The 16,260-nt window shown below is 48.6% G+C and overlaps 1 protein-coding gene across 4 annotated transcripts in view; it reads left to right on the top strand.

Moving 5' to 3' along the window:
• Positions 1-4,583: 4,583 nt before the first annotated feature.
• MFHAS1 (multifunctional ROCO family signaling regulator 1) overlaps positions 4,584-16,260 on the top strand; it is an 89,046-nt gene continuing 77,369 nt past the window's right edge. Inside the window, exon 1 of one of the 4 annotated variants that reach the window (XM_036894428.2) lies at positions 4,584-8,124. In XM_036894428.2, coding sequence (XP_036750323.1) covers positions 5,127-8,124 — 2,998 coding nt within the window. In that variant the 5' untranslated portion in view covers positions 4,584-5,126. The remainder of the gene's footprint in view (positions 8,125-16,260) is intronic. The other 3 variants (XM_036894430.2, XR_005026627.2, XM_036894429.2) reach the window with 3 other exon arrangements.

Here is a 16,260-nt window from a genome sequence, read left to right as displayed (position 1 = left end):
GGATGCCCGTTCCTTTCTGTTTTTCCCTTGTTCTCTCCACTTCTATCTCTAACAAAACCAAGGCAAGAAGGGTGTGGCCTGACCAAAATCTCGGAGGTGAGATTTACTTACCTTTAGCCAGGTAGAAAGGAGCATTTTTGTTGTTATTGTTTATTTAAAACAAAATATTAGCTGGATCTAAAATGACAAGTGAGGAGTCATGTGGGAAGCCCTTTCCTTCTTTCTGTGATAAAGGCAGCATCTATTCAGCCTCTCCCAGCTTCAAGGAGAGAAAAAGTGAATTTTCCCATGAAATGTTGTAACCCACCCCTGGGTCTCATTTGCACTGAAGGCTTAAGGGACTGCCGATTTCCCTTCATGACTAATCCGGTAGTTTCCATACTCCAGAGTTAGTTAGAACCCCAAGCCCAGGAATTCTTGTCTGTTAAGTTAGCAATCATTTGCTATAGAAATGAAATCAGAACTATTTTGGAAGCCTAGAGCAACTGAAACAAATGAAAGTGCTGCATTTCTGGGAAGCTGTGCTTTCTGAACTGATGGGTTCAGGAGAGCAAGATAAAGGGCACTTTTTAAAGACCCAGTAGGTTAACTAACTGTACTAGCTCTCTAGGATTGCTCTGCTTCTAGGCATGAGTGTCTCCTGTCCTGGGAAACTCTTCAGTCTGGTGCACGCTGGGACATTTGCTTGCCCTAAAATAAAGACTTGATTAAGTTGTGATTGATAAAATTCAGGTGAAAAGAATGCTTTTATGATTTTACAAATTAAGCACCTTTAATATAAATAGAAAAAGCATAATGACTATATGCTTTCACAAGAAGCTACACATAATCTAGGCAATTCCCAGCCAGTTTGTCAGTGTGATTGGAGTGGTTCATTTGGTAGCATTTACTCTAATAGCAAACTTGAGTCCTACAAGGAAGGAATTAGCCCTTATAGGGTTCTTTTTGAAAAACCAAACCGTTGTGTTATCCCAAATCTATGGGCAAAGAAAGGAGGAGGTTTCCAAAGGAAGTTGCTGAAAATTTTTAATGGTGGGAGGTCAAGGAGGGAGACAGGCTGAGTTGACCTTTTAGAGAGCAATGCTGCTGGCGTGGTGGGATGGGAGCCCCAGAGTACTGGGCCCAGGGAGGGAACCAGTGGAGAGGAACCCGACCAGTTATGTAAGATATGTGACAGGGAAAGGAAAGCAATTAGGCAGTAGCTAGGGGGTTAGCAAGATCAAGAGAAAGATGGAGGACAGTCAGATATGTTGAAGACACAAGAAAAGAAGCCAGGGATGAAAGCTTCTCTGGAGTTGTTGGCAGTCTTAGCAAGGCATCAGAGGAGAGTTGGCCATTCAGACTGTTACTGACGGATATTTAACTGGAAGACTCTTGCCCGAGTGTCCAGGATTCTTCCATCAGCCACATCTTTTAAGGCCCAGCTCCAGATGCAGCTTCCTCACATGTGCGCTCCACACCCTGGAAGGACGTGTGCCCTGGCAGAGGGTCTGCACTCTGGGAGAAAGCCAGGGTGTGCAAAATGTTACTGCAATCATATGGCAGCAGCTAAAAACGGAAACAGTCTCAGGGTAAGAAGAATAGAATAAATTAAAAGGTTTTGGAAAGTTTATAGATTTGGTCCATAAACACACAAGGCAAGAAAACTTCAAAGAATTAGGATCCTTCTCCAAACTGAGGTAATTGCTTTTTGCTTTTAGGAAAATACTAACATGTGCAAGGCCTGGGGCAGGAGTACAAATGGGGAACCAAACACCATGTGCCTAAATATTTAAATGTGCTACATCAGGCTAATAAATGTGGCACACGCATGCCCCTCTTATCCTAACGTGGGCTCCATTCAGCACAGTGAGGAGCCTCTGGGCACGCAGGGACAGTCACCACACCCTGGAGGCCAGGGGCACATCAGCAACTCCTGCATGACTTGGAAAGACTGCTGCACCTTCTTCAACCAGGCTTGAGGCTGTGTGCATCGGGAATTCAGGGTCCTGCATATCAAGGACCTTCATATCGATGTTCTAGAAGGCTGAGGGGGCGCGTGCATCATGCTCCTTGACCCATCAGAAACTTTACCATAAGGGATGGGGTGTATCAAGAGGACGACCAGGACAGGTGCCCAGGGCAGGATCCTTCTTGCCTGGGTTTAAGAGTCATACTGGATACAGTTTCTTTTCCTGGAGTTTTAGTTTACCACTGCATTCTCCTAATTTGACTTTCCAGTTTCTAGCATACTGACTTTCAAAGAACTCTTGGACATGACTTTTTACAAGGCTTCCTACAGTATTGACTGCAACAGTCCACAGTAGGCTGAGGGGCTCAGAAAAAGTTGTTCCTCCTAAGCAGACTCATCCATGCCAGGCTCTGGTGCACCGGAGAGGGCTGAGAGGCCCCAAACACTGTGCCCTCTGGCCCTGTCCAGCTCTCCTTATTAGATGAAGCAAATGACAGATTATCTCCTGACAAAGGAAGAGCACCATTTTCAAAAACATTTAAAATAGAAGTATAATTTTCTAGCAGCTTCTAAAGGGGAACAGTTTAGCCCAGATTAGTGAGAGGCAGTCGAAATTACTTTAGTATCATTTGACCATTTAAAGTAGGGAACGGAGCTGCCTTCTCCAGTCTCCTTCCCCGGGTGGAGGTTCAGATGTGCGAAGGAACAAGCTAAAAGGTAGAGGATTTAGGGTCTGACCCAGAAACACCTCGAGAGTGATGGACTAGGGGAATAACCCACATGGGGAGTTAGCATGCTTAGCTCTGCCCTTTACCTGGTTTGCTGATTGGGATATCACTTTCCTTGGGCCTGATGCCAACTCTGAAAAAAAAATAAGACTTAGCCTGGGTTATTTAGAACTTTTCTTGGGGTGGGGGACCAGGGTGACCCTTAACAATTTGACCTCCCAGGAAGTTCCTTCAGAACACAGCCCAGCTCTCCCTGTCAACTACCCACACTTGACCTGAGGTGCCCAAGCCTCAGGGACCCCATTTGGCCCTGGGAACATCCTCCAGTTACAAGATGTAGGCCCCAGGCTTGGTAACCATCGTGGGGGCAGATTTCCAGCCTGAAATGTTCAGCTGCTCTCTTTGAAGAGACCGTCTATTTCTACTGAAATGGCTGCACTGAATATGGCTCCCCAAATGAGAGCAACGTCCTGTGGGGGGGGGGGGCGGAGCCACAGTGAGTTAAGTGGCATTTAACCAATTAACTTCAGTTTTGTGTCTCTGAAAACTATTTGCGTCATTGTTAACCTATCTGGAGGTGGTGATGGAGGTGAGGGCTGGAGACTTAATAGGTTTCAAGGTTTTGGTAAATTCTAAAGAAATGATTCACTTAGTATAGATATGATCTCAAGCAAATTTCCTCACAGAGGAAAAATAAACCTTAAACTTGAGCACTGGACTGTGAATCTTGCCTGAAACAGTTGCCATCTTCTTGAACCCACAACACAACAGGCACTGTACAGTTAGGGATATGGCGTGGGTTTCACCAGGTTGTGGTGAGGATAAATGGGAAAGCAGGATAAAAACACCTTGGGCCACCCTCTGTGGTCACAAGTCCAATTGCTTGCCCAAGTGGGTGAGGTGCTATGGGAAAGGGCTCGAGATACTGAAGGGAAGACCCGTAGGAGACGTGAGAGCTTATTGGGACTCACACATAGGGAGTCCAGGAGCAGCTGGCTGGAGGAGAGCGCTCTCCACTAGGGTGGACAGGGAGGGAACCACTTATATGGGGGAGGAGACAGACTACTTTGTGTGCCAGCGATGAGGGGACACCGCTACATGCCATGCTATGTGGGATCATGCCACCAGGGCCCCAAGGAAAAAACCTTGGTCAAAGGGGTCTGCCTCCCAATGTTTCCATAGATAGGGCCGGCCTGTATTTGGCCAGCCCCAGGCCATCAGCATTACTGTAAGGAAGAAGGGGGCCATGTGGACACACACGGTTATTCTGGGACAAAAGGTTCCAAGCGGGCAGAGTTTGTCCCCACAGCCCCCCACCCCAAATTAAGCCAGCCAGAAGCCTGCACAAAGCCTTCCCCAGGGAAGTTGAGAAGTCTTGTCTCAGATGGTTTAGCACAAAATAGGGTCTCAATAAATATTTACCAAATGAATGAAAGGCTGCCTGCTCTCCTTTTGTTTAGTCACCCTCCCGTTCTGCGCTCCTGCAATGAAACCCAGGCCTCTGAATTCTGCCAGTTCCATTAAGGTGTGGATGTAGGGTGAGTGGAAGGGGGAGGGGGGTGAAGAGTGAGTAAGGGAAGCCAGCTGATCCGACACGGAGGGAAAAAGGAAAATCCTTAGAGGCGTAGGGCCAACAAAGAGCCAGCCGCGGACGGACCCAGCCAGGAGGCCCCCGAAGCCGAGAATCCGTAGCCAGGACGGGGTCCCCGCGCGCCTCTGGCGGAGCGAGCCCACGCCCGAGCCGGGCTCCCGCAGCCCCGCACCCGGCGCTCCCCCGCGACGCCCGCCCCTGGGGGCGGTGCCGGGAACACGCGGCGCCTCCGCCGATCACGTGGGGGCCGCTCCGCCGGGCGGCGCTGCCGCTTCCAGGTCGCGCGCTCCCAGTGCCGGGGACGCGGCGCTAGTGCTCCCGCCCGAGCCCGGGGAAGAGGAGACAAGGAGGCGCCGCCGCCCCCTCCTCCCGGCTGCGCCCGCAACATGCCCGCCGCGGAGCCGAGCGCCGTCCTCCTCCAGGAGCTCGCGGCGGCGACGACGCTGCGGGCCACCGGGCCGCGGCTGCGAGGGTAGCGGGGCCGGAGTCGGCACCGAGGCGCCGCGAGGCGGGCGGAGCTGGGGAGCAGCGGCGGCATCCTCCGCGGCGCGGCGGGCGGCGGCCCTGCTGCCCCGGCGCGTCCATGGCCCGAAAGGAAGGAGAATGCGAGCTGCACTGGCCGCCGGCCGCCGCCGCGTGCTCGGCGCCCCCCGGAGCTGCTCGCGTCGGCGCCGTCGCCCCCCAGCTGCGGGCGCCCGGCCGCTGGCTGCGCTAGGAGCAGCAGCCGCCCGTCGCCGAGCGCTGGTGGGAAGGAAGGAGCCAGAGGGCTCGGGAGACTGGCGCCCGCCTGGGCGCAGCGCGGCATGTAGCTGCGGGCTCCAGCGCCCGCGCGAGGTTGTCGGCCCGGGGCCCCGCCATGGCTGGGAAGGACAGTGGGAACCTGAAGACGGTGAGGCTGTGGCGGGACGCCGCCCTGCGCGCCAGGAAGCTGCGGAGCAACCTGCGCCAGCTCACTCTCAGCGCGGCCGGGGGCTGCCCGGCGGCCGGAGCTGAGCCGCTCGACTCCCCCGATGCCCCCCAGCTCGTGCTGCCCGCCAACATCGGGGACATTGAGGTGCTGAACCTGGGGAACAACGGCCTGGAGGAGGTGCCCGACGGGCTGGGGTCGGCGCTGGGCAGCCTGCGCGTCCTGGTTCTGCGCAGAAACCGCTTTGTCCGGATGCCCTCTGCGGTGGCCGAGTTGGGCCACCACCTAACCGAGCTGGATGTGAGCCACAACCGGCTGACTGTCCTGGGCGTGGAGGTGGTGAGTGCCCTGCGGGAGCTGCGCAAGCTCAACCTCGGCCACAACCAGCTGCCCGCCCTGCCTGCCCAGCTGGGTGCCCTTGTCCACCTGGAGGAGCTGGATGTCAGCTTCAACCGGCTGGCACACCTGCCTGACTCCTTCTCCTGCCTGTACCGCCTGCGCACCCTCGACGTGGACCACAACCAGCTCACTGCTTTTCCCCGGCAGCTGCTGCAGCTGGCGGCCCTAGAGGAGTTGGATGTGTCCAGCAACCGGCTGCAGGGCCTACCTGAGGATATCAGTGCCCTGCGTGCCCTCAAGATCCTCTGGCTGAGTGGGGCTGAGCTTGGCACCCTGCCCAGCGGCTTCTGCGAGCTGGCCAGCCTGGAGAGCCTTATGCTGGACAACAACGGGCTGCAGGCTCTGCCCACCCAGTTCAGCTGCCTGCAGCGGCTCAAAATGCTCAACCTCTCCTCCAACCTCTTTGAGGAGTTCCCTGCCGCGCTACTGCCCCTGGCTGGTCTGGAGGAGCTCTACCTTAGTCGCAACCAGCTCACCTCAGTGCCATCCCTTATCTCGGGGCTGGGCCGGCTTCTCACTCTGTGGCTAGATAATAACCGGATCCGCTACCTGCCGGACTCAATTGTGCAGCTGACTGGCCTGGAAGAGCTAGTGCTTCAAGGAAACCAGATCGCTGTGCTGCCAGACAACTTCGGCCAGCTCTCCCGGGTGGGCCTGTGGAAGGTCAAGGACAACCCACTGATCCAGCCCCCCTATGAGGTCTGTATGAAGGGGATCCCCTACATTGCAGCCTACCAGAAGGAGCTGGCTCATTCCCAGCCAGCTGTGCAGCCCCGTCTCAAGCTGCTGCTGCTGGGCCACAAGGCTGCCGGGAAGACCTCGCTCCGCCACTGCCTCACCGAGGAGAGAGTGGAGGGAAGCCGAGGCGGAGGGGACAGGGAAAGGAGCTACCCACCTTCCCCGCCTCCTGTGAGCAAGGGCATTGATGTGACAAGCTGGACGGCTGATGCTTCCCGGGGCCTGCGGTTCATCGTGTATGATTTAGCTGGTGATGAAAGTTACGAGGTGATCCAGCCCTTCTTCCTCTCCCCAGGGGCCCTTTATGTGCTGGTGGTGAACTTGGCCACCTACGAGCCACTCCGCTTTCCCACCACCGTGGGCTCCTTCTTGCATCGGGTGGGGGCCCGGGTGCCTCATGCTGTGGTGTGCATTGTGGGCACGCACGCTGACCTGTGTGGGGAGCGGGAGCTGGAGGAGAAGTGTCTGGACATCCACCGCCAGATCGCCCTGCAGGAGAAGCACAATGCCGAGGGGCTGAGCCATCTGGCCCAGGTGGTGGACGAGGCGCTGGCCCGGGACTTTGAGTTGCGCTCTACTAGCCCCCATGCTGCCTACTATGGTGTTTCAGACAAGAACCTTCGGCGGCGTAAGGCCCATTTTCAGTACCTGCTCAACCACCGGCTGCAGATTCTGTCCCCAGTGTTGCCTGTCAGCTGCCGGGACCCCCGCCAATTAAAACGCCTTCGGGACAAACTGCTCTCAGTAGCTGAGCACCGGGAAATCTTCCCCAACTTACACAGAGTACTGCCTCGATCCTGGCAGGTGCTGGAGGAACTGCATTTCCAGCCCCCTCAGGCCCAACGACTTTGGCTAAGCTGGTGGGACTCTGCTCGCCTGGGCCTGCAGGCAGGTCTCACCGAGGACCGGCTGCAGAGTGCCCTTTCCTATCTGCACGAGAGCGGCAAGCTGCTCTACTTTGAGGACAGCCCAGCCCTCAAGGAGCATGTCTTCCACAATCTCTCCCGCCTCATTGACATCCTCAATGTCTTTTTCCAGAGGGATCCTTCCTTACTGCTGCATAAGCTGCTGCTCGGGACCAGCGGAGAGGGTGACAGTGAGGGGGAAAGCTCCCCGCTGATGGCGCTGCCCTCCTCAAACCAGGAACTGCTCCGGGCCACCCAGCTCCATCATTACGTGGAAGGCTTTCTGCTACATGGGCTCTTGCCAGCCCATGTCATTCGGTTGCTGCTTAAACCTCATGTCCAGGCCCAGCAGGACTTGCAGCTGCTGCTGGAGCTTTTGGAGAAGATGGGACTCTGTTACTGCCTCAATAAACCCAAGGGCAAGCCTTTGAATGGGTCCACAGCCTGGTACAAGTTCCCATGCTATGTGCAGAACGAGGTGCCCCATGCAGAGGCCTGGATTAACGGGACCAACCTGGCTGGGCAATCTTTTGTGGCTGAGCAGTTGCAGATTGAGTACAGTTTTCCCTTCACCTTTCCACCTGGGTTGTTTGCACGTTACAGTGTCCAAATCAACAGCCATGTGGTGCACAGGTCTGATGGCAAACTTCAGATCGTTGCATATAGAGGGAAAGTTCCTGTGGTGGTGAGTTACAGACCTGCCAAGGGGGTCCTGCAGCCAGACACTCTGTCCATTGCCAGCCATGCATCATTACCAAACATATGGACAGCATGGCAAGCCATAACCCCCTTGGTAGAGGAACTGAATGTCCTGCTCCAGGAATGGCCTGGACTGCACTACACCGTGCACATTCTCTGTTCTAAGTGCCTTAAGAGAGGGTCGCCCAATCCACACGCTTTCCCAGGTAAGTGGAGAGAAGGACGGACTCTTCTGTGGTATGTAGTAAGATGCATCGTTGGAAAAGATTTGTTTCTTACCTGGCAGATGATTTGCTTAACCTCACAGGCTCCCCCGGAAACCTTTCCAAGGTAAATATAGGGAGATTTGGGGACCAGCACAGGCAGGAAGCACCTCAGCTGTGTGAGATATGGTCCACACGTATCTCCCTCTCCTCACAGAAAGGCTCAGACTCATAAGTGGGTTCCCGCCAAAACATTTTGGATCTCTTTTTTCCTCTTCCCAATTCAGCCCATCTTTCCTGGGAGAAAATTTCGAGTGGTTGAACAGAACGTGGGTAGTGTCTGACATTAGCTTGCTGCTGAGCCCTGGGTTATAGAGCACATTGCACACGTCCTTGGCTTGACGTGGTGCCGAGTACGAAATGTCAATGGTCATGTTCTTGTGTTTAAATGCAGAGTGTAATCACAAAATAAGAGTGATTGCTAGTTTTTCTTAAGGAATTCCAAAAAAGAATGTTTTGTAATTGGGGCTGGGGCGAATGATGCATTAACAAAGACAAAAATTTCAGTCTGCAATGCATGACTAAATCCTGGGGTGGTTGACTCACCCAGCGCACCCCAGGCCAAGAAAGACAGATTTACTGTAATCTCTGAAGGGAGTTTCCTTGCCTGTTTCCTGGTGTTTTGTTTACAGATGTCTCAATTTTGGGTTTTGGTAAGTGTTATAAAGTGGAGCTCTTACTGAGTACTTTGTAGAGATGGAAAGGACAAAGAACTGACAAGCGTTTTTTTGTTTTGTTTGTTTCTGTTTAGGGGAGTGTTTTGCAGCCGACTATCCTTTTTCCTTTCATACACCATTGTAGGTGAGGGGGAGAGTTCCAGGACTAGTGGTCTGGGATTTCTTGAGCCTGGTTAATTGGCATCCTGAGTTCACCTTAGTTGGGAATGTGTCCATTCCTTTACGGGTTGTAGCAATTCTTCAAACAACAATGATTTTTGTGGGGAAGGTGTTGCAACATGCCAAGTGTCCTAAGAACCAACCCCACGGTCCCCCTGCCCCAGAGTGAATCAGTGCTGTGCAGCTGGAAGGCTTGCTTGCCGCTCTTATCTTTGTCCTAGTCTGCATGCAGCTCATAGCAGTATCTCTCAGGAAGGAACTGGACACCAGTATTTCCAAAGGTAACATCTTCTTGTTGCCCTAGATCTAGGCTGAGTTTAATTCATCTTGAAAAAAGCCAGCATATTCAGTTACCCGTCAGCTGAGTGGTCCAATCTGTCTGGTGTCTCGTCATAGTTCATGACTTGGTGGACCCTTCAGTCTATTGTATTTGCCATTGTACCCTACCGTGAAAGTAAACACTTCTTTATTGTGTTTCAAAATTGAATAAAGTGGTTGAAGAATTACACGTGCACAGAGTAGCTTATTGAAGGAGTTTTCTAAAGCCAATTCTTTATCCAAAGGTTGAGCATTAATAAAACTGTTACTAGCAACAGAGGGCAAGACATAGGTTATTGAACAAGTAAAGATCTGTGCAGAGGAATTCCAGGAACTTTGAGGTGTTAAACAACGAGGCTGGGATTTTTCGTAGCCTCAGCCCTTTATTTTTTATTTTTAATAGTCATAAATTTCACAAATAAGCCTGTCCCAGATGTAGAAACGAGCCCATTCTCTTGCTATTGTTTTGCCTGTTTATTTCAAAGGCAGCACACCTGGTTTACAATCCAGGCTGTAAGGAAGAGGTTCTTTTTTCAACATAAAATACAAATAAAATAGTTGAATTTGTCAAATTCTCTTATATGTTGACTAGGAATTACCTCATATGCTGTTGGAATAAATCATCAGTTGTTTTATATGATATAAACTACATTTCTGTCTTTATGGTCAGAGAACTGAGGGATCTTTTTTGCTTCCTTTAGGATTGCATTTCTTCCAAAAGTAACAAAGAACCCAAAGTAGGGGGAAAAGATGATTTTAATTCCTATAATTGGTGACAGATGTTAACTAGACTTATTGTTGTGACCATTTTGCCATACAGTATACACAAATATTATTATTTTTATACTTGAAACATATAATGTTATATGTTCAAATATATATGAATAAAAAAATAAGTAAAAGGAGACAAAGGGAAAAACCTCACATTTTCCTCTCTCATATTTTTCAGTGATAGCCATCATTTGTTAGTATTTAAATGAAAGATTTGGGAAGAGCTAAAAATAATAAAAAGCTAGAAGTTATGTCAGAGCAGAATTGTAATGTTGGCTGTTCAGTTTCATTTAGTTCAGTTAAGTTAGGCAATAATAAATTTAGAAATATGTCCATTGAGGCGCTAGATTATTAAAATATATTTTAACTCAGTAGAAACTTTTGAATCTGTTGGTAGCCTTTTGTCTTTTTAAGAAGCCATTTTGCTTTTTGGTAGACATCAGAAAAAATTCATTACTTAGTTTTACATTTTATTCAAGTGTCAAATTCTCCTGTAAACTCTTAACAATTTTATATAGGGTGGCATGGAATTGAAGGAGAATATTGTCCAGACCATTTATTTGTGTGTGTGTGTGGCACTTGAAGTTAGTTTTTAAAGTTTTTGAAGTTAGTAGAAAATGAAATTAATGGAAACAACTTGACCAAAAATCTGTCCACAGAATTTTGAGACCCATTAAAACAAAGTTTAATGAGGAAAAAGAAAAAATATTCATTTTTTTCAATGATGAATAAAACTGGATTTTTAATTTTTCTAACTTTTGGACATTACAGTACGAGTAAATAGCAAATTATTATCTCCCTTGATTTTATACAAACAAAATGTAAAGTTGAATTAATATCTTAAAAAAAATTTTTTTTGTGAAAAGCCTATTTGGGCCCTTTCAGTGTCCATAGGACATTGAATTTCTGGCCTGAGCTGCTGCGCTAATGTCATTAGCCTAGGGAAGTAAAATGCTGGATTTCTGATTTTTGGTTACAAAAGAAATAACAATGTTTTGGACAAACCTTAGCCAACAACCACTTGGTTTTAAAAGTTCTTGTAAAAAATGATCTAATCACCTTGCTGGAGAGATGACCTGTCTGTCTTAGTTAAGATGAACAGGTCGAGTTCCTGACAGGAGATGCGCCTTTGGAAACTCAGGGGCCGATGATGGAGCCTGATGTCAGGTGTACGAATCTTTGTGGGCTTTCTGCTGGGACTGACCGCACTGCCAGCATCAGGCAGCCAGCCTTCCTCACTACTTGGTGTGATGATCTTGTCCTGGAGCACGTTTCTTCCTGAGAAATGCCAATTTATGCTTCTGTTCTTTTTACTATGGCATCTAAACCGGGAAAGCTGAATACTCCTGAGTGTGTTGGCCATGTGGTATAGTGGGGAAGGTGTGGAGCACAGGATATAGGTCTGCCCCAAGTCTCTAGCGCCTTGATGTTCCATTTAAGTGGTTGAACAAATGTCATGTGTTTTCAGATTGGATGACTGGGTCTTAGTGAGTTGAACTTGGGTTGAATGTGATTTTTCACTAAATATCCTCTGCAAACTATTAAAGACCACTTTTAAGAAGAGTTAGGAAGCAGCCCAGAGCAGTAGACAGAGAATTAGTATATACTTTTCTTTATGTCCAATGTCTTTCATTCACTCAGTTACTTAATGCCTTTCCACATCTCCCCAAACCAAGTGTCTTTTGTTGGGGTTTGTGTGTGTCATAATATGTCTTTGATTAAGTTGTTCACTTGCTTCCTCTGAGCAGGAGACACTTCTGAGGCTTTGTGGCTTTTAAAAAAGCCTCTCAGATGTTTGCTGAATGATTGTTTGGTCTTTTGTGAGAAATATCTTTTTTTTCTGTGTTATTCATATACTCTGTCAGATTCCCAGGTTGTCCTGTAGTGATCATCTTGCTTTGTCCTGGGTCCTGACTTCCCTCCCCTGCCCTCCAGGGTTCCCATTGTGATAATATCACTGGCTTTTCCCTTGAATGGGTCCTTCATTTTGACCAATGAAGCAGAGCAAAGTTCTTGCCTTGTTATATCTCAGTTTTAGAGTTACTGGAATTTGAGCACGACCCAGTTTGCATTGAATTAGTCATTGTTTTTCATTTCACAAAGGTTGTTAAATATCTTTTTAGTTTGGCTTTATTAATATTGGTGCCTCTTGGCTTTTATTTTTGTAAACAGTCCTCTTTGAACTCTCTTGGGCTTTGCTTCATATAAAAAACCAAAACCTTAATCATGTAGTGGAAGAAAAGAAGTATCATGTAGAATTCAAAGACTTGAAAGTCCTTTGGAGCATTCAGATTATTTTAAGTATCAGGTGCCTCTTCCTTTAAACTGTAGAATAGAATCTCAAGACCATCTCTGCACAAGTAGTTTAGAGTTTCCTAGAGAAAATATTTTTAATTCATTGATACTTTATGTCCTACTCTGCTGTCTGCTTGTCCTACTCCCCAGTAAACCTCATGTATTTTAGTTCTTAGTCATGTACTTCATTTGAACACCTCACGCATTTGCAGAGTTGCTTTAGGGGTTAGGTGAGAGGATGTGCTGAGGAAAGCGTTTATTCCCCCGTGTGTCTGTGCAGACGGGAGGGGGCGCGGGCTGAGAGTGGAGTGAGCAAGTCCGGTTGCTCTCCCCGCTCACCCGTTCACTTGCTTCTCTCTATGGGAGTCTGTTTTGATTAAGGACCTGGCCATCCACCATTAGGGTGCTCTTTTATAAAAGCAGGGGCAGATGCTGGCCTCATCTCTTGCCCTCTCTTGTCTTCCGCAGCCTTTGCCCTCCTGTGCCCGGGCGGGCAGAAAGGAAAGTTGCTTTGTGTTCCCGGGCTCTGTGGAAAGTACACTGGGTAGGGACTGCTAGGGGCTGGCCCAGCCAGGTCTCTGCTCCTCCTGGTTCAGCTGCTCTGATTGCAAAACCAGTTGCTGGGTGGCTGTCAGGTTTACCTTCCTCTGGGGGCTAGCTGCCTTCACTTTAGAGGGACGAGGAGGCCCCAATCTGGGCTACATTCCAGTCCTGTCTAGCATTAATGAAATTGACCTCTGCTCCCCCCGTTCGGCTCCTCCTGTCTGCACGGCCTGTCAAACCCAGAGTGATTGGCCTGTCAAACCCAGAGTGATTGACAGGCATGTCAGCCAGCTGCAGAACACAGCTGATGATGCACCTTTGTCTGACGGTAGAGACCCTCTCCATGAACGGTATTACTCTGTGGCCATCTACTGTCTTCTCTGAGTTTGAATGTCCCGTGTGACAGCACAGCACTCCCTGGACAGTGCCTGGCACTGGGCTGAGCATGTTGAAGGGGGTCAATGCAGATTGGTTATTTTTAAAGAACTCAAAAAATTCTAGTATTTCTCAATTAATTCCTTGGCCAAGTGCTTTTTTGGGGTTTATGATGTTCTTTATTTTAAAGTGTGTCCTCTTAAGGTAAGCGTGTATATTTTTCTGACATGACTTCTCTGGCATAGCTATTCCTGCCCTCTGTACCCATACCCTAACTCTTATGGAAATGGGGTGGCATGGCATGGCAGAGGGGCAGTTCATAGGATGCCGGGTGAAGGAAGTGCAGGAGTTGGCTAAGAAAACCTGCTAGCTGCTCTCCTCCAGCTGGCTAGCAGCCCTCTTACCCAAAGCCGGTGTCCCTTGCGCACTCTCTCTGATTCCCACCCCTCCCTCGACAGTGACCGCTCAAGGGGGGAAAGTGGATGCAGGGAGAGTGAAGGTGTGATGGTAGCCGTACAGGAGAGAAAACGTTTTCTGGAGTTTGGACCAGCAGTTTTGCCTTCCAAGCACTGTTGCTCTCCAGAAGCTCCGTGCAGGGGTAAGGTTCCTGGTTGGAGTACATGGAAGACGGTGGCCCGATTGCTGGCTGTAATGCATGCAGAGATGGTTCCGTGTATACTGCATGTTATGGACAACAGCTCCCAGACACCACTGCCAGCAGGGCTGATGTATTTGCAGGGAGGGAGGAGGAAAAATGTTTAGTTATTTTTATTTTTGGCACCGACGCTTGAAAATATTTCCTCATTACCTCTGAGCTGAAAATACTGATGCTTTGTTTCAAGAGTAAACTAGTGAAAACCCACCAGGAAACTTTTTTGTTCAGCTGTGTACTTGCAGAAGGCAGCAGGGGAAAAGTCAGAGCGGGAAAGGGACTAGGATGGAGGCGCTGCTGGTGGGTTCGCAGGGCCATCATGAGCCTGGAGCCCGCTTCACTTGCCCTGGGAAGGAGCTTCGCGCTCCAGACAGGCAGCCTAGGCACCCGGGCTGTTCCAGCTGCTTCCTTCGCTTTTGCAAGTCTGTGCTGAAGGGCACTTGGAAGAAGGGCAAGGAAGAAAGAAAACTGGAGTTGTGTCAAGACTGCTCTTTGGAGGTTCCTGTTCTGTGCGTGCCTTTCTGGTTTTTGGGTGGGGTGGTTACTGAGTCAAGCTGCAACTCCTGCTTCCTCTTCCTCCCCTTCCTTTTTATCAAAATTCACAGAACATGAAATTAGCCATTTTTAAGTGAGCAATTCCATGGCAGTTAGTGCGTTCACAGTGTTGGTGCCCCACACCTTTACATCTGGGGGTTCTTTTGCTGGGCTCTTTGTGGCATTTCTCCTTCTGTGGCCTGACTCTGGAAGAGTAGGGCTTTTTAGGCCAGGCCTGGAGATGCCACACTGGTGAATAGTTTTCAGCATGGCTGCAAATGGAATGCTCTGTCTTAGTGTTGAGGAGCGGGCAGAAAGCAGAGAATGCGTCTGTTTGGGGCATGTGTGATTTAATGGGGGCCAACACATGAAGAACACATAGACAAGAAGCACAAACAGATAAGTCCTGGTAATTATGGTCTTCTGTTCAGTACTGTTTTTTCCACATGGATTTTGAGTAGAGCTCCAGGATGATTGGCAAGGCCACAGGCAGCTATGAGGATTAAGGGGATGGGCGTGCACTGATAGAAAATCAGGTTATTGCCAGATTAGACAGACATGCATACCATAAGTTTATTAGCTGGATTCTGTCATCAAATCACTGTTGAATACATGCAGTATACAGAAATCTGTACTGAGCTAGGAGTGTGAGGAGAATAAAATAAAATAAAATAAAAGACGTGGCCTTGGGTTGCTGAGTTGGGGTTTTGGCTGATGTAATTGTTGATTCTTGTATATATGAAATCTGACCACATAGGGGAAATTCGTTTGCGAGTTTAAGTAACTACTGAAAAATCTGGCTTTTGATTTTTTCCAGCAAAAAATAGGATTGCCCTCAGAAAATCAGCTACAAATTTGCATTTGCTGGACATAGATGACTAGATGGGAAGTAATGCTCAAGCTATTCTTCTCAGTTATTTTCAGATCATTTGCAAGAAATCTCAAGCAGATCTTGAGAGGATGCTGAGAAAAGAAAATGTGTTGTATATGGGGATTTCTGAAAACTTTCAAAACTAATCAGCTTTTGCGAGGGGGAAAATGCCTCCTCTTTAGGAATCTTAACATTTCTCATTTATGGGTTATTTTCCCTTTGAGAGGGATTGAAATGATCAGTCATTTCCAAGCATCGAAGATTTTGTGAACACTGACACCAAAGACAGTATAAATTAAATGGCATGCTGTCATAATAAAAATATAGGGCTGCTACTTATAGATTTCTTTGTTGTCTGGATCTTGGTTGAGGTGGTTTCCTATTCTTTGCTTGTTTCAGGTTGAGAGAATTAAAGAGTTAATTTTCTTTAGATACTCCTCACTCCTGAAGTGAAGTGTGTGATATTCACCCTGACTCAGTTCTGGGTTACACTAGTAGCGAATTGTGGGGTAGCAGAACAAACAAACCCCTCTTTCTTCTTTTTGTTTTTTTTTAAGAGCTTTTTCAAAAAAGGTAAGGTAGGAGGAAACTATAAAACCAGAAAAATGGTATTTGTCCCAGGTGCTGTTATTTGATTTGTCAACTTTACTATTGTTTCAGTGCCGTAGGAGTTATTATTATAATACTCATCACATCAGTCTTCCTAAGGGTTTGGGATTGGGGGAGACAGAATCAGTGACACTGTTGAGGTCTCACTATGCTCTGGAGAAGGTGCTTCATGCTTCTTAGGAGCAACTCTTAATCCTGCCAGGGACCCTCGGGTGTAAGGATAATTATTGTCTTCATTTGCAGATGGAGAAATTAAGGTGTGAAAGTTAAGTGAA

Source organism: Manis pentadactyla, chromosome 7 (assembly GCF_030020395.1).
Source record: "Manis pentadactyla isolate mManPen7 chromosome 7, mManPen7.hap1, whole genome shotgun sequence".
Taxonomy (NCBI): Eukaryota; Metazoa; Chordata; class Mammalia; order Pholidota; family Manidae; genus Manis; species Manis pentadactyla.
Note: the sequence above shows the minus strand (reverse complement) of the source record. Positions and strands in the feature narration are given on the sequence as shown.